The following is a 24,119-nucleotide window of genomic DNA, read 5'->3' as shown; positions in this document are numbered from 1 at the left end:
ATAACACAAACAAAACCATTTCAACATGATTTTTTTTATAATAAAAAAAGAAACCCACAACATCATTGTGTATGAAACAAAATGTAAAACATACATTATTATTATTATTTACAAGTATTTCTTTCTGCTCTTCATTCATTTTAAACATCTCACTGTCTCTTTTTGACTTTAGTGCATGTTTTAAAATGCAAGCCTTGGGTCCCCATTTTGGCTCTCTGAACACAACAGGTGCTCAGTGAATATCTAGTGATGAGGCATCCCCTGTCTTCAGTTTTGGCTTGGGGGAAGGCCTCCCTGACAGTCATCACAATGTTCCCTTTCATAGCCGTCCACCGCCTGCTCTGCTTTTCTTGGTAGGTCTGCAGGAAACTGCTGGATACACTGAAGAACTGCTCAGTGAACTGCATTGTTGCAGACACTGCTGTTAAGATCAGAGCAAATTATTGTATGGTCAGTGGGGGTAGTGCTCCCATGTCGAGACAAAGTCAGACACTTGTTTTGGCATCCTCTAAATTTGGTGACTGGAAGGCACTTTTCTCCCAGTACAAAACCACGATTCAACATGTAAAGCTGCTGTCCTTGAAATTGTTGAAAAAAAAAAACAGAAGATAAAATTTAAATGTACAGAATTAAGTTATTGGCATGGATGCTGAAGATGCCACACTCTCTCAGCACAGGATTGAAACATGATAGCTGGTTAAAAAAATCTCCTCGTGGCAGAAATTCAAGATAAGAATCACTGATTTGTCTGCAAATTGTTTGAGATGTCTGGACTGGCAGACAGCATTGAAAGCGTCCGATCTTCCAACTTGGGTGATGGAATGGTGGAGGCAGAAAGTGGGAGATGCTGGTGACCTTATTTTGATTTTGGTCTTTTTCTGTTGCTGCTTACAGAGTCTGCAACTTCCACAGGCTAGACGATGAGAGAGAAAACTATTTAGGTTTATCAACACACCACATTTGGAACTACTGAAAATGAACAGTGATTTTTTGGGGGGGTCATAACTGACTGCTTGATCATTATAGCTTGCTTCAAATGAATCATGTTCTGAAATCATATAATAAGCTTTAAAAGTATTTATATAGGTTTTGTTGAGCCCACCTTCTCCCTCTTTCTGGTTACTCTGAAGAAGTCCTCCATGCGAGTCTGCTTGCTCCGTCCTGCTGCCTTTTCCTGTTCTCTCTCCTCCCGCTTACTTTCTCGCGTCTGACGGAACTTCTCCATTCGTCGACGGACCCTGTCCTCCCTAAAAACATATTGACACATACAGTCACAACTCTTTGAAAGAAATGGAGAAGCATCATTTAGCTGTGCAAAAGCAAAAAGTACATACTTCACGTGATTGACGTGGCAGAGAAGCCCAACCAAGGCTTCTTCATCTGGCTCAGTCCAGGTGAGTTCAGGAGCTACTGTTTGTGGTGCATCCAAGAATATCTTCCGTGCTTCTTTATATTTCCAGAAATGTGGCACAGGATACGTCTGAAGGGCAGCAGATATGATTGTCTTATCAGAGCCTTCATTTTTTTTTTTTAAAGCAGAATGAAAACGGACTCGAAAAACAAAACCACTGGTTGTCCATCTGTACCTTTCTGTTGATATGCAAAACCACATTCTCAATGGTACGGTGCTTCTGGATCAGTGTCAGAGCTCTCTTAGGACCCAATCCGGCTATTTTGTCACAATAGTCGCAGCCCAACAAAATACACAGGTCAACAAACTGGTGGAAGAAATTTGCAAAAGAAGGACTTGTTTGTAGTATTTCTGAGAAGTGGTTGTACAAATCATGATATTTTGCACTTTCAAAGTCATCTCAAAAGTTTCAGTCCCACCTCATTGTGACTAATTTGGAGTTTCTCTAACAGCTTGGTTAAAGAATATTCAGTGACATCACTGTGAAGAAGTAGAAGATGAAGACAAACAAGAACAAGAGCATAGATTTACATTATAACAGTTTCCAGTATAGCACGAATGTGAATTATACTAAGGAATGGATCAAAATACAATAAAATCCGACTCCAATCCAATCCCTTAAGCACCACATCCTTACCTGTCCCTCTTGGCGTTTAGCTGGCGAATGACAATATTGGCTCCAAACGGCAGTGTGTCCATGTCCTCCGATGCCACAGCGTCCGCAGTCCCCTCTCTCACCAGCTGGGCACACATCGCCTCAGCATCCCCTGGAGCCTGGAGCACAAGACAGAGAGAAAGCGAGAGAGATTCAAAAAATAATAATTCAAATACATGATGCAAGAGAGAAATATGAACAAATATGTTGAGCAGGTCGTACCTGGATGACAGGTACACCCATATGCTTCAGGAGCTGGAGACACTCTTTGGTCTGGTGTGATGCTGCAAGGAGCAAAATATTCAAGGTTCACTTGATAAGACTTGATATTCAAATAACATTTACAGTGTAGATTTCTCCAGAATGTAATGAATTCTGCAACAAACAACTTCAAAAACCAGTGTGTGGTAATAAATCTGCATTGACGTACCTTCACCTGTGCGGTTGCAGGACCTCCAACCAGCGGCCTCAGCTCTCTTCTCAAGCTGCAGGAAAAACAGGACCTTCCATAAGCATGGGTGGGAGTCATCTGTATTAACTACAGGCGGTAGCTGTCCATCATGTCGCACGTACTGACTTCACTTTCACTTCCTTGTTTTAGATATTTTCTCCAATCAACACATAAGGCAAGCAGGTCTACTGCCATCACGATCACATGAGGGAAGCATTCAGATTAGTCTCCGTCTTACTCACACCAGGAGGATATGGTTACTATGAAGTCCCAAAGGTGTCACTTACAACAGCTGTCTTTTCCCCAGGGGGCTTCCCATCAAACACAAAGACTGGCTTTATGTCATGTTGCAGGAAGGTGAGTGTGCGGAAGAAGAGACCTGTCAGGGGGCTACAGAGAAGAAAAAATAAAGGACATTTAATACAATTACACTGACCAAAGGATAGAACCCACTGTAGATTATTAAATACATTATTTTAAATTGTTGTGGAGACTGTGTCAGAGGTCTCCTTTCAATGTTATGGTTGTGTTGGATTACATTAATTTATAAGGCGTTTCTAAAATGTTTGCTCATGTGCAAAACGATAAAGACGTTAGAAACACTGTCCAATATAATGCAATCATACACAACTAACACTAACACCACAGAATTCAGCCTCAAAATGCACAAATCAGTCAACATTTTAAGCAAAATACTCAAAAGTTAAGAGTTAGAAATCACTGTAGGGTTATTATACTGGACTGCCTTGCGACTTCCTGGTGTCTGTTATTCAGGACACTCAATTAACACTGGTTGGAGAGGTCCACGTAAAAAAAGAGCAAGACAGAATGGGAACTCGTTCATGAGCTCACCTGAGGGAAGGCGTCGCTGCACGGAACTGGTTCATAACAATGGAGGTATCCAGTGCGATGACTTTTCCTGTGGGTTGTAACACAACACCATTTATTAATAATACACTTTAATACTTTAGCAGTGGAGGAAGACGATCCATCACTTGAGTCAAAATAGTAATCGCACAGGATAAAAACACGTCATCACAAGTTAAAAGAACCATTCTCAAAATGTGTCAGGAACATTCGTAGCAAAAAAAGCGTATTTTTATTGGAATGTTATTATTGGTCCAATCATATACCAAGAGCATTGACACTGTGACGTGTTTCAGTGAAGTTCATCTTAAAGAGGCGTTCTTGTACAGTGATTTCTAGTCAAAGTTAGCTATAGTCGAGCTAACTAACTAACTAGTCAGGTGCTTGTTTGCTAACGTTAGCTGCTAGCATTCACGACTCGATGCGACGAAACATCAACCGCGCTGGTAATAAGAAAAGACTGATCCGAGGTCAGCAGTGTTACCCGTGTAGTCACTGATCTCCTTGTGGGAAATAGCACCAGGAGCATCCTGGCGGATCAAATCTGCCAGTTTGGTGATCCCCATTATGTTGCCAGCACCACTTCAGCTTCTGTATTCTCTCATGAATACTTCCGGTAACGCAGCAGACCGGAAAATAACAATTATTACTAACCAATCATCGTTTAAGGAGGATCTTGGGTGTTACAAATGGACTTTAAATGGACTTAAACGACACCTCTCCTCCAATAACGTCCCATTTAAAATCCCTTTAACATCCTCCTGGTGGTGCACACCAGCTAATGGAGCAGTAGGGGTCAGCATTGTACAGAAACAGGCCTCTGGAGGAAATCAACATCCATCATTTATTTACAGCAAAAAATATCAAACAATTCATGTATCGATATATAACAGAGAAAAAGTCAAATAAAACTCCAGCTTTCAGTAATAGGTGTTGCAACACAAAATGGTTACGTCGACATTTTTGCCTCTACGTTAAATAAATACTTGTTTCATTATTGAAAAATGACAGCAATCTTTTATATACATAGCCATCTATTACACGTGATCATACAGACAGTAGCTCTACAATGCGCTGTATGTAGGTAAATGTCAGGTTAATGGAAAGACGAGCTCAAACTCCAGAAAAAGCATGAGAAACATCACTGCACAAATATCCTTACTATCGTTTTCCACACTTTATCGAGCTCATAACAGAATCCTCAGGCATGTGACTGTCAAAGAGGTAAAAAGACTTAAACATTTACAACAACGGGCTATTTAAGTACTGTATACAAATGTTTTGGGTGATGGATAACTCAAAGGACATTCAGCGTAAATGTTATGGCATCTCGAGATTTAGTCATCTTATCTTGACACTTTAAGAACGGTAGCTGTTGACAAAAGCCAAGGAAACTCAATTTCAAACAGACAATAAGGGTCAGTTCTGAGACTTGGTCCTGTAACTTTGGTTCCTGCTCTGGGCTTGGCTCCCAAAACATTTGTCGCTTAAGTAAATCCTTGTTTCTCCTGAAGCTAAAAAGTGTAATTTACAAATTTAGTTTACTCTCAAAGATATAAGCGATCCTATGCATCAGTGTAACTTCTGTTGTTGCTGTGCAAAGAGCTTAAAGAATGTGCAGTAAGTAAGCATCATATATCAGCGAGGTATTGCTATTCTCGTTGATAAATACCAGGCACTCTTTTACAAACTTTGGTCGTTTTACTTCATCAGGTCTTATCCTGACAGTGCTATGTTTAAAATCAGTTGAAATCCAAATTTGCTATAGAAACACAGGATTGCGGTGTAGGACATTTGCCAGTGTTGTAGCTTCCTGTGGTTGCCTGTAGATGTTGTAATGTCTCAATAGTGTATTTTATTGGTTGAACCTTTAACAAATAATTGGTTTGCTTCCAGTGTTTTAGGAGACTCAGCTTTGTCCAATGTTAGCGACGGAGCCAGATCCAGGTGTTAATAAGCCAGAATGCCACCGTAGCAGAATACAGGATCACCTCTCGCTTGGAACGTTCTTTGTTTTCTTCCTCCAGCAGCTGCAGACGCCGGTTCAACTTCACGATCTGAATGACCACAAAAACATTTTTTCTACACTTTAAAAAAAAAAAAGGTGAGAACACTATGTATCTATCTAATTGTACATAAAGGATTACCACCATCTGGTCTTCAATTAAGTTTAAAGTATGCCAGACGTCAAAATCAGAACTAAAGTGAAAATATATATTAAAAAAAAAACAGACTAACACAAAACCACACAACTACAGCAACGGTTGAACAATTTTGCCGGTTTTAAAGAAAATATTTGAGTACTTGTGTCAACGTCAGTTGTAAGACCTAAAAATAGGAGAAACTAGAGACCGAAGGGATCACACCAGACGTGACAACAAATTGGGCTAGATGTGGTGCATTGACCCTTTCCCCACTTCCTACGCCCTGGCTAAGACCACACCCATCTTTGAACTATGAGTCTCTCCAGGGCCACATTTTGCCATGACAGACTCAGGAAGTGAAAACAACACCAGCCACACACTGTTGCAGCTGGTGAATACTCAAAACAGACACAATATGCACACAAGTGCAGATGGGCAACATGAATCATTCGTTTAGGTGTGTGAGACGTATTACCTGACGTCGTAGTGAAGAGGCATCCACTAAACCAGACTCGTCAGGGTTTATATCCAGGGCCAGGTCCAGGTGTGTCCTGTGGAGAGCAACATACCTCCATTTATAATAACGACAGTGGCATACTTTTATTGAGTCTAGCTCAGAGAGCGTGTGCACAGCTACAGAAACTTTCCTGAAAGGGAACTTTTTCCAACACACATTTCCCAATCTAAATGAGGTTGTTGGCATAATGCTGACAGCAAATATGTGTCCCATTCATGACCCTGATAACTCCAGGTGCCGTCACTAAAATTGTGGGTGTGTGTGTGGGGGGGTGGGGTTTGCTCACATAGAGCACCAGGGAATAATAATAACCCATTTGTAAAGCACATTTCATGCAAAGGTGCAGCCCAAGGTGTTTCCTAAATGTTACAATGCTGTGACAAAATTGTATTTATTTTCTATACAATGCCCTGATTTCCTGAGCTTTCTTTGAAATACTCCTCAAATAAAATTTGAGAAATACATGGCCAAAGAAAAGAGAAGTCACCTGCGGTGGCTGTCATCCAGCACTTCGACAACCTGCTGGTAAGCCCGGCGTGTTGTTGCCTGGATATAGGTCAGGAACCCCGCAGCCGTAAACAGGTTGATGTTAGCATCCTCAGGGGAACAGAGGGGGGGACACAACCGGACTGGGGGGGCACAAGGGGAAGGGGTTACACTGGCAGAGAGGCAAGTGGGGAGAAACAATAAAAAAGATTTTTTTTTAAACAAACCAAGAGTGAAATAAGAATAGTACAGATAACACATTCAACAAATGAAAACGCAGCAGTGGTGTAGCAGTGTTAAAAATACCTCAACTGTGTGCTTACCATATTTCACTCCTGACAATCTGACCGCTATGTCGACCAGATAAGTTCTCACTCGCACTGCGTTCCCTTCTAGACCGAGCATGAAATTGGGCCTGTGAATGATACAAAGATGTTAAACTGTTGCTCATACAAAAAGTAAAAAAAAAAAAAAGGTTAAAACCTAATGTGTTATTTTTTGCTCAATTTCAAATTCTATTCATTGGACAGGGAAATAAAAAAGAGACAGAATGAAAACATTGATTTGACCCTTATCACCTGGATGGGATTGCTCTGTGATGCAGCAGTTTGTTCAGTTTCAAGGTAGTCCAGCGGCTGCTCTGTAAGAGTGAGGATACGCGGTGGGGCCTTCATGCTCATGAGGTCCATGGGAGGGACGGATTGAATCAGGTCCAAGTCTCGCGGACGAGAATATTGAGGGTCCCCATCATCACCTGTTCAGTCAGGGAAAAACAGCATGTTGACCATAGTGCACCTCAATTTAAGCTTTCCATGCAAATGTTGTATATGTGTAGGGGGTTTTCTGCCACACCTGCTACAATGATCCTCTCTGGCACCTGCATCACAGTCGTGTGAATGGGCAGGGGATGCTGAAGGGACAGAGACCCTGTCTGGCTCTCCGAGGCCACCTTGAGGGTCTCAGGGATTCGCATGCGTTGGCTGATGCCCTCTGTGTATTCCAAATCATAATGGATGCGGTTCATCTCAGCCACCTCTGCGGCGGGGGAGGTGAATTGTCCACTCATCCAGCCTGCAGACATCAAGTGGAAGGAAATGGAAAAACACTTTAAATACTAATAAAAAAGGTAAGACTGGAGTGCGGTTTAAGACTGTAAAGATTTCCTGCAATGACATCGTGATTATAGATGAAAGCAGCATCTTTGTCAAGTCAAAAAACACAACCATAGTTGACAAATGTGTTGAACAGGAACAATGAATAAGCAAACAACAACAAAAACAGCGAATAAAAAGTAGCAGAACAACAGAATATGAAGTCAAGGTGTCAAGCTCAACTCAGTCAAACGCATGTCTTCGTGGTTCTGTAGTCTGAGCGCTTAAACCTCATTTAAAATTACATATTGGGTGAATATAGTCCTCGTTGATTGGCTGAGCGGCGTCTAACCCCTGTGTAAGGGCAAACAAGCCCGGACGACCATGTGGAGGGGAAGGGATGTACCAGCCCAAACTAATAAATAACACGTAAGAAACAACGCTTCACGTTGTGTTGCATTAAATCACGTAACACTCTCATTAGGTGTAGCGGTTGTTGACATTTGCTTCAATGTCACTGAATGGAAATGCACACAAGACGCCATGTCTAGCATGTAGCTAACATCTAGCTTGTGTTACAGGTATGTTTAGCATCAGCGGTAGCTAACGTTACCATCGCTGACCGCCCGCGGTTACAGGCTGGCGAACCATATATATATGTATATAAACACACACACACACACACACACACACACGTCTATTGCTTCACTGGGCTTTAGCCTCTGTGGCTACTTACCGTTAGCGTCTAGGCACCGCCGGTTATAATGTCATGTGTCAAAATGCGGTTCCTCCTGCAATATCGACCGCGTCCACCGGAACGGACGACGAGTGAAACCAAAAGACGTACCGCTTCAAACTAGTGCGTGACGTATGTGGTTTAACCCACCAGTAACTATACCGCGTTCGTCCGCTAGGGCGGAGCTTATGAGCTACACCGTCAGTCCAACCAAGCTGCACCAGCCGGAGGTAGTACCCAGGTCATAAAACGAGCGCGCACAATTATCACACTCAGATTAGCCGTTTCATACATATTGTTCGTATAATTAGCCTGATTCATACAGACTAACACAAAGCTATGATTTAGATTTGTTTTACTTAAAATACTTTTTACACAAATGTGACTTTCAATTTCTACAAACAAAAAATTGTCTCATTTCAATAAGAGAAAGGCTCATTAAAATACTGCAAACGCATTTTAGTGTTTGATGGTATGAAATAATGGCTTGACAAAAATGATAGCACTAATTAAAAAAAAGTACAAAAAAGAAATAACATAAAAATAAGACATACAGTAACAGGATTTGCTCAGATGATCTGTGTGGAGTTAGTTAGGTCACTGTTTCACAGTGCATGCACGTTGTTCACTACCTGTACATTTACAATGTCAGAGCAGAACCCGTGCTAAAGTTTGACCTTGTGCATTTTGGGTTATGTCAGTGACTTTAGGTATAGCGATGATGACAGTTGATGCAACAGCTAGTAGTTTATAGTTTATAGTTTATTTATCAATAGTTAATTATATGTTTTCTGATCATATGTTGCTTAAAAGCACTCGCTTTGAGTCAACAACAAAATATAGGTACAGTTTTTATGGTTTGATTTAATTATTAATCACACATTTCCCCGAATGCACATGCGACTATGAGCTATAAAAAGTATTTATAACGCATATCTCTGTCATGAATGTCTACGGCGGCACCACCAGCCACACGGAGGCGGTTTTTCGGGTATTTGAGGCTTACATGCCTTAGAAATACAACTCCCACAATTCCACCGCCTTCACACCCAATGCGCATGTGCCCTCCGGCTGGGCCATTATTTTGTCCTCCTCAAGCTTCAAATGAACAACAGGCTAAGCGTTCCTTGAAATGAATTAAATATTAATAGACGGAAGGAGCATTTTAACTTCGTGTTCATCACCGCCAACGTTAATGGAGTCTCTCGGTCAATAGCTCGTTGTCTCGCCGGGCTCTTCAGTCCTCCGTTGGACTTGGAGGCCGAAAACAGAGTGCGGAGTGACAGCCCCGTTAAAGCCAGCAGATTGGGTGTTTATCTAGTTGGCTAGCCACCTAGCTAGCTTCCTAGACAGCTAAGAGGGGAGGAAAAACCCGAAAGGACAATTTGATAAGCTCGGAAAGAGGGAGCTGTGGCTGTCCCTGTCCCGTCCAATCTGCAGCGGGGATGGCACACCTTCGAGACATGCAAAACCAGGTACAGAAATCATATTTTCACCAACTGTCACCTCCCTTCTTCTCGTCCAAGACAAGGCGAACCCCCATGACTGTCAGGCTTTCCATGAATAGGTGGGTGGGGGGGTCTAAACCACCAATGCAAGGTGATTTAAAACCTACTATATACACAAATATTACTTCTTTTTTTTATTTCCTCGCCATCGTCAGCATCCGGTGAAACAATGCCATCAACAAACTGACAAACATTGTGATAGCGTACACTTGTAACATGTCATTAGAATTTCTCGATTTGTTTCCATGTTTACAGCAATATTTTAAAAAGCCTGTTTTGTTTAAGACTAGCACTTGTCACACACTGTAGATACTTATAAATGTAATGACTGCTCTCCTACTCAGTGAAACCATCACTCGTTTTCTGCTGTAATGGAGAGAGAAAGCCACTAAACTTTTAAGTTTTACATACGGGCACAAAGTTCAATCTAGAGTCCAGGTAATTATGTGGGCTGGGCTGAATAGATAGCTGCTGACACAGATAAGAACAAGTTGTCATCCCTTTTCTTTATGTTCCAGCAGTGCATGAGAATAGTATTATGTAGGCCAACGGATTGATGTAAGTCCTATTAAAAGTAAAACAAGTCGTTGGCTGTTGTGCTGTTTAAGTGCTTGGCAAGACACACACACACACACACACACACACTCGATGGACACAAATAAGCCTCTGCAGTCATCATGACATGCGCTCAATAAGTCAATGCTTCCTTGTTGTTTTGTCACTGGGCCAGAATACCCGGTTGGACCCCGAGGAGTATTTCACCAAGCAGGAGCGGATTGGGAAGGGTTCCTTCGGAGAAGTCTACAAAGGCATCAACAACCGCACAAAGGAGGTGGTGGCGATTAAAATTATAGATCTCGAGGAGGCAGAGGACGAGATCGAAGACATTCAACAGGAGATCACAGTGCTGAGCCAGTGTGATAGCCCTTTTGTTACCAAGTATTATGGATCATACCTGAAGGTGAGATGAGAACACAAATAACAAAGTCCAGTCAATCAACGAGAAGATGCTTAGAGACACAGATGCAGAGTGCCATACAGTTAAAGTTGTATTTTTAAATCTTAAACTTCACATGTCTTTCATCAAGTATTTTTTCCTCCCAGGGGACCAAACTGTGGATTATCATGGAGTATTTAGGTGGAGGATCTGCTCTGGATCTGGTAAGAACTTGAGATTTTTTTTATGCATCTTATATCCAAAGTGGCATTTTTACACAGACGAAGCAAAACCTATTCTTGGCACTCTCTCCCAACTTCCCCCTTTTTCTGATGTATTTGTTTTTCCTCCCAGCTCCGTCCAGGGCCTCTTGAAGAGACTTACATTGCTACTATACTAAGGGAAATCCTGAAGGGGCTGGAGTATTTGCACTCTGAAAGGAAGATCCACAGAGATATCAAAGGTAATACATTTTCATTTAGCATCTTCTACATATGAATGCATGTCATTTTACTGCATTGTCCTGATACAAAGCCAGATATCATTATTATAATTCACAGCTGATCTGCAGCTTTTCAATGTACATGTATATCCACACACCGAAATATGATACCAAGATACATAACTATGTCTTACAATTTACAGAATTACTAGACAACCACTAGATAATGATACCAAGAAGAATAATGAGGAAGACGGGGTTGGTTTTCTGCATAGATTATGTCTGTGTAGTCTGTTTTTATTTCAGTTGAAAGCCCTGTTATTTATCCCCTGATGTCTGGTGCTGTTTGTGTCCTTCACAATTAAACTGGAGAAGAGACTTCAAAGTGTCCTTTGTCCCACTGTCCATCCATCTGCAATGCACATTATACCAAACGCTAAGATTTTGACAAAACCTCTTCAAGGAATAAATATAGTTCTGGCATTTAAAAAAACAAAATCCCGTTTGATTGGCCTAAAATAAGGTGCGACAACACTTCATTACTCGTGATGATCTCCAAATCAGGCTTCATCATTCATGCGGGTTAACATGACGCCTTGTTTTTTGACTGTCTTTGTCTCTTTCTCCTAGCTGCCAATGTGCTCTTATCAGAGCAGGGCGAGGTGAAGCTGGCAGATTTCGGGGTGGCCGGACAGCTGACGGATACCCAGATTAAGAGGAACACATTTGTTGGCACGCCTTTCTGGATGGCTCCAGAGGTTATCAAACAGTCCGCCTACGACTTCAAGGTGAGGCCAGAGCCTGTGGACCAGACAAGAGACATCCTGTGTTACTGCTTTGAGTAACGCTGTCTTTAGGGTTGTTGCTTTTTTTTTTGGGTGAAACGATGTTTCACATTGAGCCCATAAAGGGTGATGGTAGACACTACATCAAATTTTCAGCATGCAAAGAATTGATATGATTCATTCGAGTTCAGGAACAATGTTCTTTCATTGTCTTTATGTGAAGTTAACACATTTCACTCTCCTTCAGGCTGATATTTGGTCCCTGGGAATCACCGCCATTGAGCTGGCTAAAGGGGAACCTCCCAACTCTGACCTACACCCCATGAGGGTCCTTTTTCTCATCCCGAAAAACACTCCCCCCACACTTGAAGGACCTTACAGCAAGCCCTTCAAAGAGTTTGTGGAGGCATGTCTAAATAAAGACCCTCGTTTTGTAAGTAATAACACCTGAATCCATCTGCATTGTAGCAGGACTAAACAAAATCAGACTTTGATCATTTACCCTACCAAATATTTGTTATTGGATTAACATGCCTTATCCTTAATAGGAATTATAATTTGTGCTGTCTCAAATATTCAAGACCAATCCAAATCACATTCCTGTTACGCACCAACAAATGTGAAATCTAAGAAATATGACGGTGGACTTGTTACTGAAGCGTCTTTTGGCAACTGATCACACCTTTGGTGTTAATCTTCCAGCTTCAGTCACTGAATGTCTTTCTAATATGTCTGCACAGAGGCCAACAGCCAAAGAGCTTCTAAAGCACAAGTTCATCACACGCTACACCAAGAAGACGGCCTATCTGACGGAGCTCATTGACCGCTACCGCCGCTGGAAGTCGGAGGGTCACGGGGAGGAATCCAGCTCGGACGACTCGGATATGTGAGTTTCATAAATTTAAGGAATTGGATTTTCCGAAGGATCTATTGACAGCCACGTTTTTTTTAACCTTAGAGAATTTCAAATTTCAATCATTTATGGATGATTTACTAGAAGAGGTGTTGCCAATTTAAAAATGTCTTTGAGCTGTACAAGCTTGTGACAAATGTATGTGTATGGGCATGCCTCAACTTCTTAAACAGTTGCACATGTAAGCACCCAGAAATGTTTATGAATCTTAAATTGTCCTAAAAAAAAAAAAAAAAATTTACTTTGAATGTTCTAAAATGTGGTTAAAATGACTTGCAATGAATTACATGAAAGTTGGATCACATTGGTGTCCCTCACATTATTAGATACCTCTTACCTTCATTCCTTCCTTTCCATCCTGTCTTCAGGGATGCTGATGGTGATACGGATACGTGTCCCATGTGGACCTTCCCCACAGTCAAACCCAACACTCTGAATAAGTTACAGAAAGGCTACACACACACAGATTCGGAGGTAAGACACATGCAGCACACAAGCAGAGGCAAATCTTTCTTTCTTCCCCCTAACGTCCTTCTTCCTCTTCCCAGTCAGGAGATTTGGTGAAAAGGCAACCTAAGTCGCAATGCTTGTCTGCGTTGGTAACGCCCATCTTCAGAGAGGTAGGCCCAACAGTCGGGGATTATATAACTTTAAGCACAGCACAACAAGAGCATGCCTTAATTTAGAGTTGTTAATCCCGTCAACAAAACAAAAGTGGCTTTTTAAAACGCGTTTCAATTTGAAACCGTTACTTCTGGATTGTTGTGATAGTGATAGAATGTGTGCTTAGCACAGGCCTGAGGTTGCTCATAATAACTGCACTGAATCAACATAATGGGCGGAAAATGTCCTCCTGGTTTCTTAATTGAATAGATGACGATGGAGGTCTGGGCCGCAGAAGTGATATGAGGCACTGATTGCATCAAATGTTTAGCTGTACTTATAGGGTTGCTCCCGTCCGTACCTTAATTTAAAACCATGACTCAGGAAATACCAGACTATACAGCTATTATAAATTTATTTTATACTCTGAAGTTGTTCCAAAGTAGTATATATTAATAAGAATAAAACTAGAAAGAAGGAAAGCATGTAGCTCAGTTGATAAATACAAGACCCGACAGAACCTGACTAATCTACAATTTAAGTTAAACTGTCATTTTGTTGGGTCGAAGCTTCTCATTGCACAATGAATTTGTTCTTCCACCAGTTGAAGGAGAAACGGCGGGCGAGTGGCGGGGGCGTAGGAGCCATTGAGGAGCTTGAAAACGCCTTCAACCTGGCCGAGGAGTCGTGTCCGGGCATCTCCGACCGCCTCGTCACACACATGATGGAGAGGGTGTGCAGGTGATTTACCAACCACTATCAGGACTGTCTGCTGGAATAATCATTATGCAGCAGAAAATATTAACCCAATGCACGTCATTCTTCCAGGTTTTCTTTAAATGGTAACACCACCCAGTCTTCGCGGTGAAACCCCAGCTGGATGTAACTTATCCCTGCTCCCCTTCCCGTCTCCCAGCCCCACCCAACGCCTCAGATAAGGACCACAGAAGAACTCCCCGTCCCCGTATGATTGCCCCCTTCCCAGTGCTGTCCCCCCCAAGAGATCTTTTAATTAGTTATAATTAAATATTTTTACAGTTTTTCTTTAAGAGCGGAGAGTATTTAAAACAAAAGCCATGACATTTAGAGCGTTGTGTATACCTGTTAGATTGAGAAGAAAAAAACTATAATAAAGTCTATGGAAAATGTCCCATCGTCTTTGTTTGGCGTTACTCTGCTTGATGCTCACATACAGACATTTGATCTGTTCAGACCATCCAGGGCTAATGTACATGTCAGTAGTGAAGCATTTATCAATATACCTACAGAATTAATTCATGGTAGAATTGATGTTATTACGCTTGGGCTTTTGGGTAATTAACCTCTCCATATAATATTCTGTAATCACAAATGAGGTTATAGTGGTTTGTCTGACTGAAGCAATGAAATCACCTAAATGAAACGGAAAGAATCCACTGATGTGTTTGTGGACAAGCATCAGGCTGTAACTCAGGCTGGTGTTACTGCAACAGGGAAGGTAGATAAATACAAAATGCAAAAAATCACAGTAGAGATTAATAAAGTTTAATAAAACTTATTACAATATATGCATCAATAACAATATTTGGTGCTTTAATATTGGATAAAAACAGCAAAAAGAGGAATGTCAAGAACTCACATCTTGGCTGGTGAGGGAAATGTTGGCTACACTGACCTCATTAGGTCACGTTTTATCTCTGTGGCCGTGGAAACCACAGCGACAGTATTCAGCAGTTGGGACAGGTAAAAGTTAATACCTCTTAAATCTCACTGCGTCGATGGAAACACACATGAAACAGTTAATGCTCCCTGGCACATTACTTCACTTTACTGTGTAAAGGGATCATAGATTAATTATTCCTAGTGGATTGAAAGCACCAAACAGGCATCACGCCTCATTTGCACGTCCTTCATTTGTAAGGTCTACAGAAAAAAATAATAAAAAGGGTCAAGGGTCACAGTTTATTTCATTCATATCAAACTCAAAAGGAGCTTAACAACACTTGAATGCCATTGTATTTAAAGACACTGATCTGAGAACTGCACTATTGGATACGTCTTTGACAGAACAGGGAGAAACTGATCCCAACACAGCACTAGATGGAAAATTCACCTGAAGATTTGACCAGACAGGGTCAACAGTGGCATGCAGGTGAGGTGGGAGATATGACTAACACTGAGCGGAGAGGACCCTATTTAATGGGAAGCTTTAGTGGTCATTTCTTAACCAGAGGGAATATCAATAAATGTTTTCTCTTGACAAAAGAATATCAAGATAATGGCATAACGATGGCAGAAAAAGCCACTTCTGCTGCTAGTATTCAACATAGCGGACGCTCCCAATGAAGCTCCTTCACAGAGCAACCGTTAGCATGTGGTTAGCATGAAATACAAGCAGCAGTACTTTGGTTTTCTGTGTAGCAAGTAAGGTAAGGGAGCAAAAAAAAGGAAAGTAGCAGTTTGTATCAAAGATATATGCTGCTATTTTAAAAGATTGGTCGTGTGACTTCATTTGAGTAACTGTTTGATAAAATAAAACAAAATTAAAAAAAATGAAAAATAGAACCATGTGAATACATAAACATAACACTGTTTGAATATACTTTACTGAATGTATAAAAAAAAAATGACTCCACATCCCATGTAGGATTGGAGTAAAAATAGTGGCAAGCAGGATAGCCTTTACAGGTTCTCTGCTATCATCCGTCTCTCTCTAGTCAAACTCAAGCAGTGGCTCAAATACCTACAGTGGAGAAGAAAAGAAAGAATTAACTAAAATTAAGCCTGCACTCACAGAAGACTAGCATCTACAAATAAACAAGTCTAATTGAGGTATTCAAGACTAAAATGCAGGAAATTAGGTGTACTATTGATCAGGAAATATCATTTTGTGTATGCAGTGTATCCGAGGGTCTTGCTCCTACCATAGACTTTTCACACATCTCCCTCTCCGTCGCCTTGCTTCTGCATCTGGGCCTGCATCTTGGCAATCATCTCCTGCATTCGTCTCAACTGTGTGAAAGGGCATCGACATGTATGACAGGGAAACAACAACTGGCTAAATGTGTTATCAGTACCTATCTATCTGTTATTAATTATCGAGTAGAACTGTGAACGTGAATCATTTACCAGTTCAACACGTGGACAATGAATTTAAAAATCTGATAACGGAAGCAATTAAAAAATTATACCACTTTCATGGCAGCATGTGGTTAGCTTAGCTTCACACAAATACTGGAAACATCCAGCCTCGTTCGCCAAAATGTTAAATAACCTGCCAATCAGCTCATTCAAAACTCACTAAAATAGCTGCTTCCATTCTTTATGCTAAGCCGCTGGCTCTAGCCTCATATTTAGCTTACAGATGTGAGAATGGTTCTGATCTTCTCATCCAATTCATGGCAAGAAAGAAAAGTGTGTTTTCTAAGATGTGAAACTATTCTTCTACGAAACCCGGACACTCGAGAAGGACGATCCCTGAATAATTTACTCATCTTTAATAAGTCAGAAGTAGGTCAGTGTCTGAAATCGCTCACCTCAGCCTCCTTCTCCTGCAGGATCATATCCTTGTCCATTTCCTCCGGCTCCGGCCCCTTTCTGCATCAACACAACTAGTTACTTTTGATATTACTGTGACGCTACATGCTACAGAATCAACATCTAACATTTTTGCAGAATGTATATCAAATTAAATGCACTGTAAAGTCACTTTGTGTGATGATTTATAAAGAATTATGACTGAGTTAGTAGAGAAGTGTTTGTAAGTGCACATGCCTGAAAGCGAACTATTTTAAGGTCTAGCATTAGGTAAACATGACAAAAGCCACATTGAGAAAAGTGAAGAAGGGATCAGTGGTTTAGGTCCTTTGCAGAAGAGAGAAGGGGGCAGCTACAACAAATAACTACAGAGGCATGAAAGCAGGAAGATTCAAGAGAGAAGCAGCGAGTGCAAGAATCAGGGGAACGGTGTTACCTCCCCCAAATGAAATAAAACGGTACCTCCAACAGTCCACCACCTCCATCATTGGACAGATGGCGAGGCAATGCGAAGGCAGTAAAACCACTGCCTTATCCTGGGTACACTTTAGAAGAAAGTCTAAAAGAATAATCTTTGGTCTACATTGAGGGTTAAATGAGGATATGTCAAAACTAGGTTAAACTACACAGTAATCCCGTCTACGACCTCTACAGATACTCTTAACTACACATGCCATTTAGCTACGAGCCGTCACGTAAAAACCAAAACCCACCATTAAATTCACTTATGCTTTGCTACCACTGCAGAACTCTGTCGTGAACATGCAAAAATGATGAGTTAGAACTACTGAAGGCTACTACAGAATGATACTACGTACAACTACTGTATGACAACAGAAGAATAACTGGAAGAACATGATCCGCAATATTATTTATTCAAGTAATTGAGCTCGTAAATACTATTTATTCTAGTAACTCAGCTTCCATATACACAGCTCTGGATGTCCTGGCTGGGTTTTATTACTTCAACATATGTGGCATCGGTTGTACGCATGTGCCCGACTGTGTGATTTCAGTGTTCTTTTTATATATTAAAACTACTGTATTAATAACATGTCTTATCAAAGGTTTGATGTTTGCGGTGGGGGAGGTGCAGAGAAGCAAGCTGACAGACAAGTACGTACGCAGGAGACAGAGGCAGAATGTAACCATGGGAGGACAACCTGCCACCCCGTTTAAGGCGGTCCGAGCGGAAGTTCTCGTAGTGAAGGTCCTGGGTCACTTCCTGTAGATCCTGCATGTGGGTTCTGTTTCGGGAAAGACACCAACCAATAAATTCTCTTGCTCAAATATTTGGAAAACTAAAGATGATTATGCTAATGTTGTTGTTGTTATCCATCTTTTTTTGCTGTTCCTGCCTTGCCTTTATCCTAATTTTCTAATTAGCTGAACTTAACAAAAAAAAGCTAATGGCAAGGGTACTTGCTCGTATGGTGTTTTAAGGCATCCTGCCAAAATAACAACTTCTCCAAACTAGCTATGGTTTATTTCCAACATTTGCAGGAAAACAAATATTAAATGCAACTTTTGGCAGGTCAACGTTTGCTCCTATCTCTCATTTTAAAGAAAAAGGAAAGCAGTGGGATTTAGCCTCCTCTAGTTCCTCTACCACTCACATCAGCATGATCCGCAGTTTGAGGAAATCGTTGTGTTCTGGATTCTCCACCTCCACCACTCCCCAGGGGTACAGGCGGCCCCTCACCTTCTTCCCTTTGGCCTCAATCTGCTGATTGGAACCCACCACTGCGAATGGGATGCTAGCCTGCAAAAGGGGAGTAGATCATGTGTCTGTAGTAATGGTTCAACCACCCACATTAATAATTACGACAATAAAAACAAATCCCTAGAGTAAGTGAATGACTTTAATGGGATTTTATTAGAGGGTTTAACACTGACTGCTTTTACATAGGACAGATTCTCATTCCTGTGGTACATAAAAACGCCAACTAGCCTTTGGCACGAAGGAATTCAGTTTACCTTCAGGATCCTCGTCTGCTCTTTGAAGTCTTCATCCTCATCTGACTCAGCATCAGGAAGGTGGTAAATCTTGATGCCATGTTCATCGATCTCATCCAGAATCTTACCAAGAAGACACGGACAAAACACAGGTTATTATTACATTATTTTACCAGTTGTGTATTGTACGTACTTGAAATGAAAACCATGTATTCTCTCTTTAGTCAAGACTATATACACATTAAGAAAGACTACATTCTCTGTCATCGATGGAGGTTTTAGATATTTTATCTAAAGCTATGTTTGAATATAGTACTACAAATAGTATTTTAATACACTTGCTGGCTAAATCGATGACTATGAGAACATGATAGCTACGGTTTATTTCAGGAACTAGAAAAGATCCTGAACAATGGGTGACTCTGTTGTCCTCACCCTGCGCTTGAGCCTCTCCCTCTCTCTGAGGGTGAGCGTGTCCGCCTTGGCGATGACAGGAACCACGTTGACCTTATTGTGAATGGCCTTCATAAACTGAACATCCAAGGGCTTCAGGCTGGAACAGCAGGAAACAGACAAGGCACAGGGTCAAAGGAGAAATATTCAAGAGAGTATTTATGAAAAGCAAAGAGTGACGTGGCATGACGTCATGCGACATGTATTGCAGGTCTCACCCATGGCCAAGCGGGGAAATGAAATAGAAGCAGCAGTGGACTCTATTGTCGACGATGTGTCTACGATTTAGACCGCTCTCGTCATGGAGGTAGCGCTCAAACTGGTCATCGATGTAGCTGATAATGGTGCTGAAACTGGAGTAGAAAAATGCATATCATATTAAACACTAAGCATTACAGTATTGTACAAGGACTGAGCCATGCTGGGAGGATACCCACTACACATTAAAATCAAAAGTCCAGATTTTCCTCATGATTTAAAATTAGAAACATTTATGTTTAATGTTTAAGTTAGTGTCTCTTCACTGTGAAGATCACAGGACCGACGCTGGGTAATTTAAACTTTAATATACTATCTCCTCTTCTGTATAAGATCTCATACCAGTCTTGGCTGTTGATGGCGTCTCCGTATCCCGGTGTGTCGACCACAGTGAGACGGAGCTTCACTCCTCGCTCCTCAATTTCTACTGTTGATGCCTCGATCTGAACTGTCCTTTCTATCTTTTCTGTAAAAAACAACAACATGTAGGAACAAAGTTAGTCTGCGGTAATGTGCTTTTCATATCCATGTTTCACAAAGTGCTTTTCAATAAGGATCCTCATGTGTTTACCTGCTGCTCCGGGGATGACTCTCTCAGGGTAAAGGTCCGTGAGGAACAGGCTGTTGATCAGAGTGGATTTTCCAAGTCCAGATTCGCCTTTTTACAAAGGAGGAAAATGAAACATCATGCATTTAACATCAGTATGAGAAACAAAATGAATAATTATTACAAAATTGCTACAGTTGACTGAAGCAAAGGAAGGTTATTGGTGCACAGCAAACCTCTTCTAATGGCTCCGTTACAAAGAACAGAAACAGAGCTTCACTGTGCTTCAGGAAACAAGACGTCTGTCACAACACACAGTAGGTCGAGCACCACACGGAAAATAGTACTAAATCTGACTTCGGCACTCATTTTTCTCAGAACAACGTCAAGGGGGTGATTTATTAACATCCCCCGTGCTTCAGAAAGTATAAACGTTCATTTTATATTCAGGCAGCAGCCTTCGGGTGCTAAGAGACAAGACCACTGGATAGATTCGCTCTCTCTCTGAAATATAAGCAGTAGAAACCAGGATATCCTCTTCTAGCTCGACTCCTTTACATAAGAATCTACACTGAATTGAGAAAACGGTTTATTCAAGACCATGCGAGTGATTATTTGATTGTCTCTGCTTATACCCTCTAATTATTAATGAACAGTCTGGGAACAGTTTGTTTTGCTTGAGCAACAGCAGAAAACAAAATTTGATCAACTAAATGTAATAAATTATGTCCATTATGTCTTGCAGACACAGCATTACAGATAAACAACTTAAAACTTGTGTTCGTTACCCAAGCATGCTGCTACTGTGGTTCCCACCAGAGCCATGACAAAATGTTTACATAAGTCTTTACTTCATCCTACACTGGCAATTTGCCAGAATGTCTTGTATGCAAAATGGCAAACATAAAAAGTGATGTACACTGATCACAAATAGATATGGTTTCTATCTGAGGTTTATAACTGCAGTATGGGAAAACACCAATTTATTTATGAACCACACAAAAAGTTTAAATAAGCACTCAATGAGTATTCTTGCAGTAGAGAGAGATCGGCAGGCCTTGTCCACTGTGTGAATCAATCCCTCGAGGCCAACTGGCTACATTCCTCTCTGGTTTATTTTAAAGCAAAAGGATGAGCAGCATTCAGGGGAGCTTCTACCCTCCCCCATTACCAACAAGCAGGAAGGTTCACAGTCACAGTGTTCACGTCATGAGTATACGCTGATGCTCAGGCCAGCTGAGCAACTACACTGATGTGACATCTGCCATTTTCTACAGACCAAAGGCCTTCATGTGACACTAAAATACACCTATGTATTACTGAAGAGAAGATCAACTCATTAACTCTCAACATACACACAAAATAAACTACAGAGATGAAAGAGTTGAAAACTGGTAAGTAGATATATCATTATGATGAGACAATATATGTCAGCAACAACTGCATGTGCCGGCTAACAGCCAAGATCTCATAAATAGATCACAAATACAAAAAACACCCAGCCCAAAACACATTCCTCAAATGTCTGTTTACACTAGCTGTCTAGCATGGAACATGTTATCACTGAGATACGCCATCGTTTTCAAACTTAATTAAAACCAACTATGCATGATGAGGAGAAAAGGACAAAACATTAAAAAGCTTGAAAAACAGGTGACACACTCACCTACCACCATCAATGTGAACTCGAATCCTTTTTTTACCGACTTGCGATGAACCTGATTGGGCAGATTGGCAAATCCAACATACCCTGGGGTCTCAGGGTTGGTGAACTGGCCCTGCTGTAGAAAACAAAAATACAAAAAGGGAGAGTCATAATTTTTCCCCTAATGTTTGACAATATTGATGTTAAAAGATGAGAAGAACGAATATAGCTCTGCGCTGACTTGTTACTTAATTTAAAACTAATTTTGTCACAAATCTAAATCAGGTTTAAGTTAAATATGGGTTGGCTATCATTGTGGCAACAACATGACATGGAATTATTAGTGCTAGAGAAAAAAAACACTGAAGACTGTTCACTAACAGATATCAAGCACGGCTACAATGTCTGCCAGCTATTTGCAGACCTTCCAGCCATCATTCGAGTGTTTACAGCCCTTTCCTACACGGAGCTAGACAGAACAATGAGAAGCAGACCAATAGGACGGCTTTTAACCACTTCTGTAGCAAGCGAGTGACAACGTCAAATCAAATACAAAAAGGGTACATGTTCCTTATTTAGTTTGCGTATTTTGAACACATTGTCTTGGAAGATTTATGAACCCTCTCTTCACCATCCTTTTCTAGCACAGATCATGACTGATGAGGCCGATAAGCAGTATGTTCTGCCTTTGGGCCTTTTCAGCTGCATAAAGCTACATCAGTGAATCATAAGGATGGTGAAGAGCACAAACAGCAACTCAAAGCAGAAAATAATGTGAGGCAAAAGAGAGAATGATCGGTTTGGGTTATGTATGGGCTGAATTAAGAGACAGTGATATAATGCTTATATGATAACATTAAGTTTTAACTCCATCTGGTATTCTCTCCTCTGTTCTGACTGCATACGTATCTGTTCAGATGGAATATCTGGTTTCTATTTTCTGAGACTCACCTTCATTTTGTCGGCCTGAGACATTTTTCTCTTTGTTAAACCTGAAAGACAAGACAGACTGTATCACCATCTGAGAAACCTAGATTCAGCTACAACTCTGGCCTCTGTTCACATCATGTGCATACTGACGAGCCTGACTGAGAGACAGGAAGTCTGGTTTGAACTCTGAAACGGTTCGTGAGAGTGCTGTGTCTCACCACAAAAAAAAAAAATGCTTTTCCTGCTTTAAGATAGCTGTAGCTGCGTACAACTACAACGCTACGATCACAGAAAAGAAGAAGAAGCCTTGTTTGTGCTATTAATCCCAACTGTTAGCTGGTTTGTTGACATAACCTGGTTGCTAGTTGTGGTGTTGTAACGTTAGTTAAATCAGTGTGTTATATTCAAACACTCTTATATTATCTGAAACGGTCAGAAACACACCCACTCCACTCAACACTACCACTATGTCTCTGTGTAACGTCAAGTTACACCGAGTCGATGGAAAAGTTTATATTTTTTTACCGGCTGTTTAGACAACTGTGTCCAGGCTAGCTTAGAAGCTAGTTTGAGCTAATTTTAGAAGCTTTGCCCACTAAGACTTAGCATACAAACATGTAACGTTAACGTTACGAACTCATTTTCTGACATAGACCGGTAACGTTAGCTAACCGTTACCGGAATTAGCTGGTTAATTAGCTACGCTACGATAACGGGACCAACCCGTTGGCTGGGAAATGTGCCGATTCCGTAAAGCACCCTCATGTAATGGTGTTTCTTGTTCTTATAAACGATCCCAAATCAAAGCGTCTCACCAAGTCAACAGCAGTCGCTAGCTGTTCGATAAACTGATAAAATACGAGTTTAGCATGTCGCTAACTACTAACTACCGTTAGCCGAGTAGCTTCTCCTGCAGGATGTTAGCGTCGGTCGGTTTCACTGCGATACCGCCATTAACGCGGCGCTGAGATGATTTAGTCACAAATAAGTGATTTGAGAAGGATTCTTACCTTACAGTCTGACCGCAGAAAGTACAGCACAGATAGAGATACAGAGAGACTACCCGACGATGAACCGTAAACTTGGCGGACACCTCAAATTCTTCAGATTCCGGTGCAGCAGCTTCCTTTAGCACATAGACCACAATGCACTGGGCGAGAGCTCCGGGCCAACACTGCACATGATGACTTCCCTGATGTTAACAGTCAGCCTGCTCACACATTTTACTCATATCAGCTCCTATAAGCATATATTACAGTCTTAAATAT

At 41.2% G+C, this 24,119-nt stretch overlaps 4 protein-coding genes across 5 annotated transcripts; 1 reads left to right on the top strand and 3 right to left on the bottom strand.

The window, feature by feature from the left end:
- Positions 1–18: 18 nt before the first annotated feature.
- LOC311012917 (putative flap endonuclease 1 homolog) lies at positions 19–4,111 on the bottom strand. Its single transcript, XM_084008732.1, has 11 exons — positions 3,869–4,111; positions 3,370–3,436; positions 2,805–2,907; positions 2,497–2,551; positions 2,289–2,350; positions 2,049–2,185; positions 1,831–1,891; positions 1,587–1,718; positions 1,335–1,480; positions 1,103–1,247; positions 19–913 (listed from the first exon to the last, which is right to left on the bottom strand). Exons 1-11 carry the CDS (start codon positions 3,948–3,950, stop codon positions 857–859), a joined length of 1,047 nt encoding a protein of 348 aa, XP_083864858.1. The 5' UTR covers positions 3,951–4,111; the 3' UTR covers positions 19–856.
- A 99-nt stretch (positions 4,112–4,210) lies between these two features.
- Positions 4,211–8,503, bottom strand: LOC311012919 (mitochondrial fission factor homolog A-like). Its single transcript, XM_084008734.1, has 7 exons — positions 8,359–8,503; positions 7,384–7,602; positions 7,110–7,285; positions 6,855–6,946; positions 6,533–6,703; positions 6,004–6,079; positions 4,211–5,441 (listed from the first exon to the last, which is right to left on the bottom strand). The coding sequence occupies exons 2-7, from the start codon at positions 7,595–7,597 to the stop codon at positions 5,310–5,312; spliced, it is 861 nt and encodes a 286-aa protein (XP_083864860.1). The 5' UTR covers positions 7,598–7,602; positions 8,359–8,503; the 3' UTR covers positions 4,211–5,309.
- A 910-nt stretch (positions 8,504–9,413) lies between these two features.
- Positions 9,414–14,696, top strand: stk25b (serine/threonine kinase 25b). Its single transcript, XM_084008755.1, has 11 exons — positions 9,414–9,833; positions 10,597–10,827; positions 10,971–11,027; positions 11,158–11,266; positions 11,876–12,033; positions 12,278–12,463; positions 12,771–12,916; positions 13,312–13,417; positions 13,492–13,563; positions 14,151–14,287; positions 14,375–14,696. The coding sequence occupies exons 1-11, from the start codon at positions 9,804–9,806 to the stop codon at positions 14,412–14,414; spliced, it is 1,272 nt and encodes a 423-aa protein (XP_083864881.1). The 5' UTR covers positions 9,414–9,803; the 3' UTR covers positions 14,415–14,696.
- Positions 14,697–15,054: 358 nt separating this feature from the next.
- septin2 (septin 2) lies at positions 15,055–24,000 on the bottom strand. 2 transcript variants are annotated; one of them, XM_084007410.1, is made up of 13 exons: positions 23,862–24,000; positions 22,873–22,913; positions 21,943–22,057; positions 20,301–20,387; positions 20,072–20,195; positions 19,690–19,824; positions 19,454–19,571; positions 19,040–19,141; positions 18,679–18,824; positions 18,187–18,309; positions 17,062–17,122; positions 16,450–16,537; positions 15,055–16,268 (listed from the first exon to the last, which is right to left on the bottom strand). In XM_084007410.1, exons 2-12 carry the CDS (start codon positions 22,894–22,896, stop codon positions 16,460–16,462), a joined length of 1,113 nt encoding a protein of 370 aa, XP_083863536.1. In that variant the 5' UTR covers positions 22,897–22,913; positions 23,862–24,000; the 3' UTR covers positions 15,055–16,268; positions 16,450–16,459. The 2 variants fall into 2 exon arrangements, with proteins under 2 accessions (XP_083863536.1, XP_083863537.1); XM_084007411.1 differs by having other exon boundaries at positions 18,226–18,309; positions 23,862–23,998.
- Positions 24,001–24,119: the final 119 nt, after the last annotated feature.

Source organism: Eutrigla gurnardus, assembly GCF_963514095.1.
Source record: "Eutrigla gurnardus genome assembly, chromosome: 4".
Lineage (NCBI taxonomy): Eukaryota > Metazoa > Chordata > Actinopteri > Perciformes > Triglidae > Eutrigla > Eutrigla gurnardus.
The sequence above is the reverse complement of the archived record's forward strand: the minus strand, read 5'-3'. Positions and strand labels throughout refer to the sequence as shown.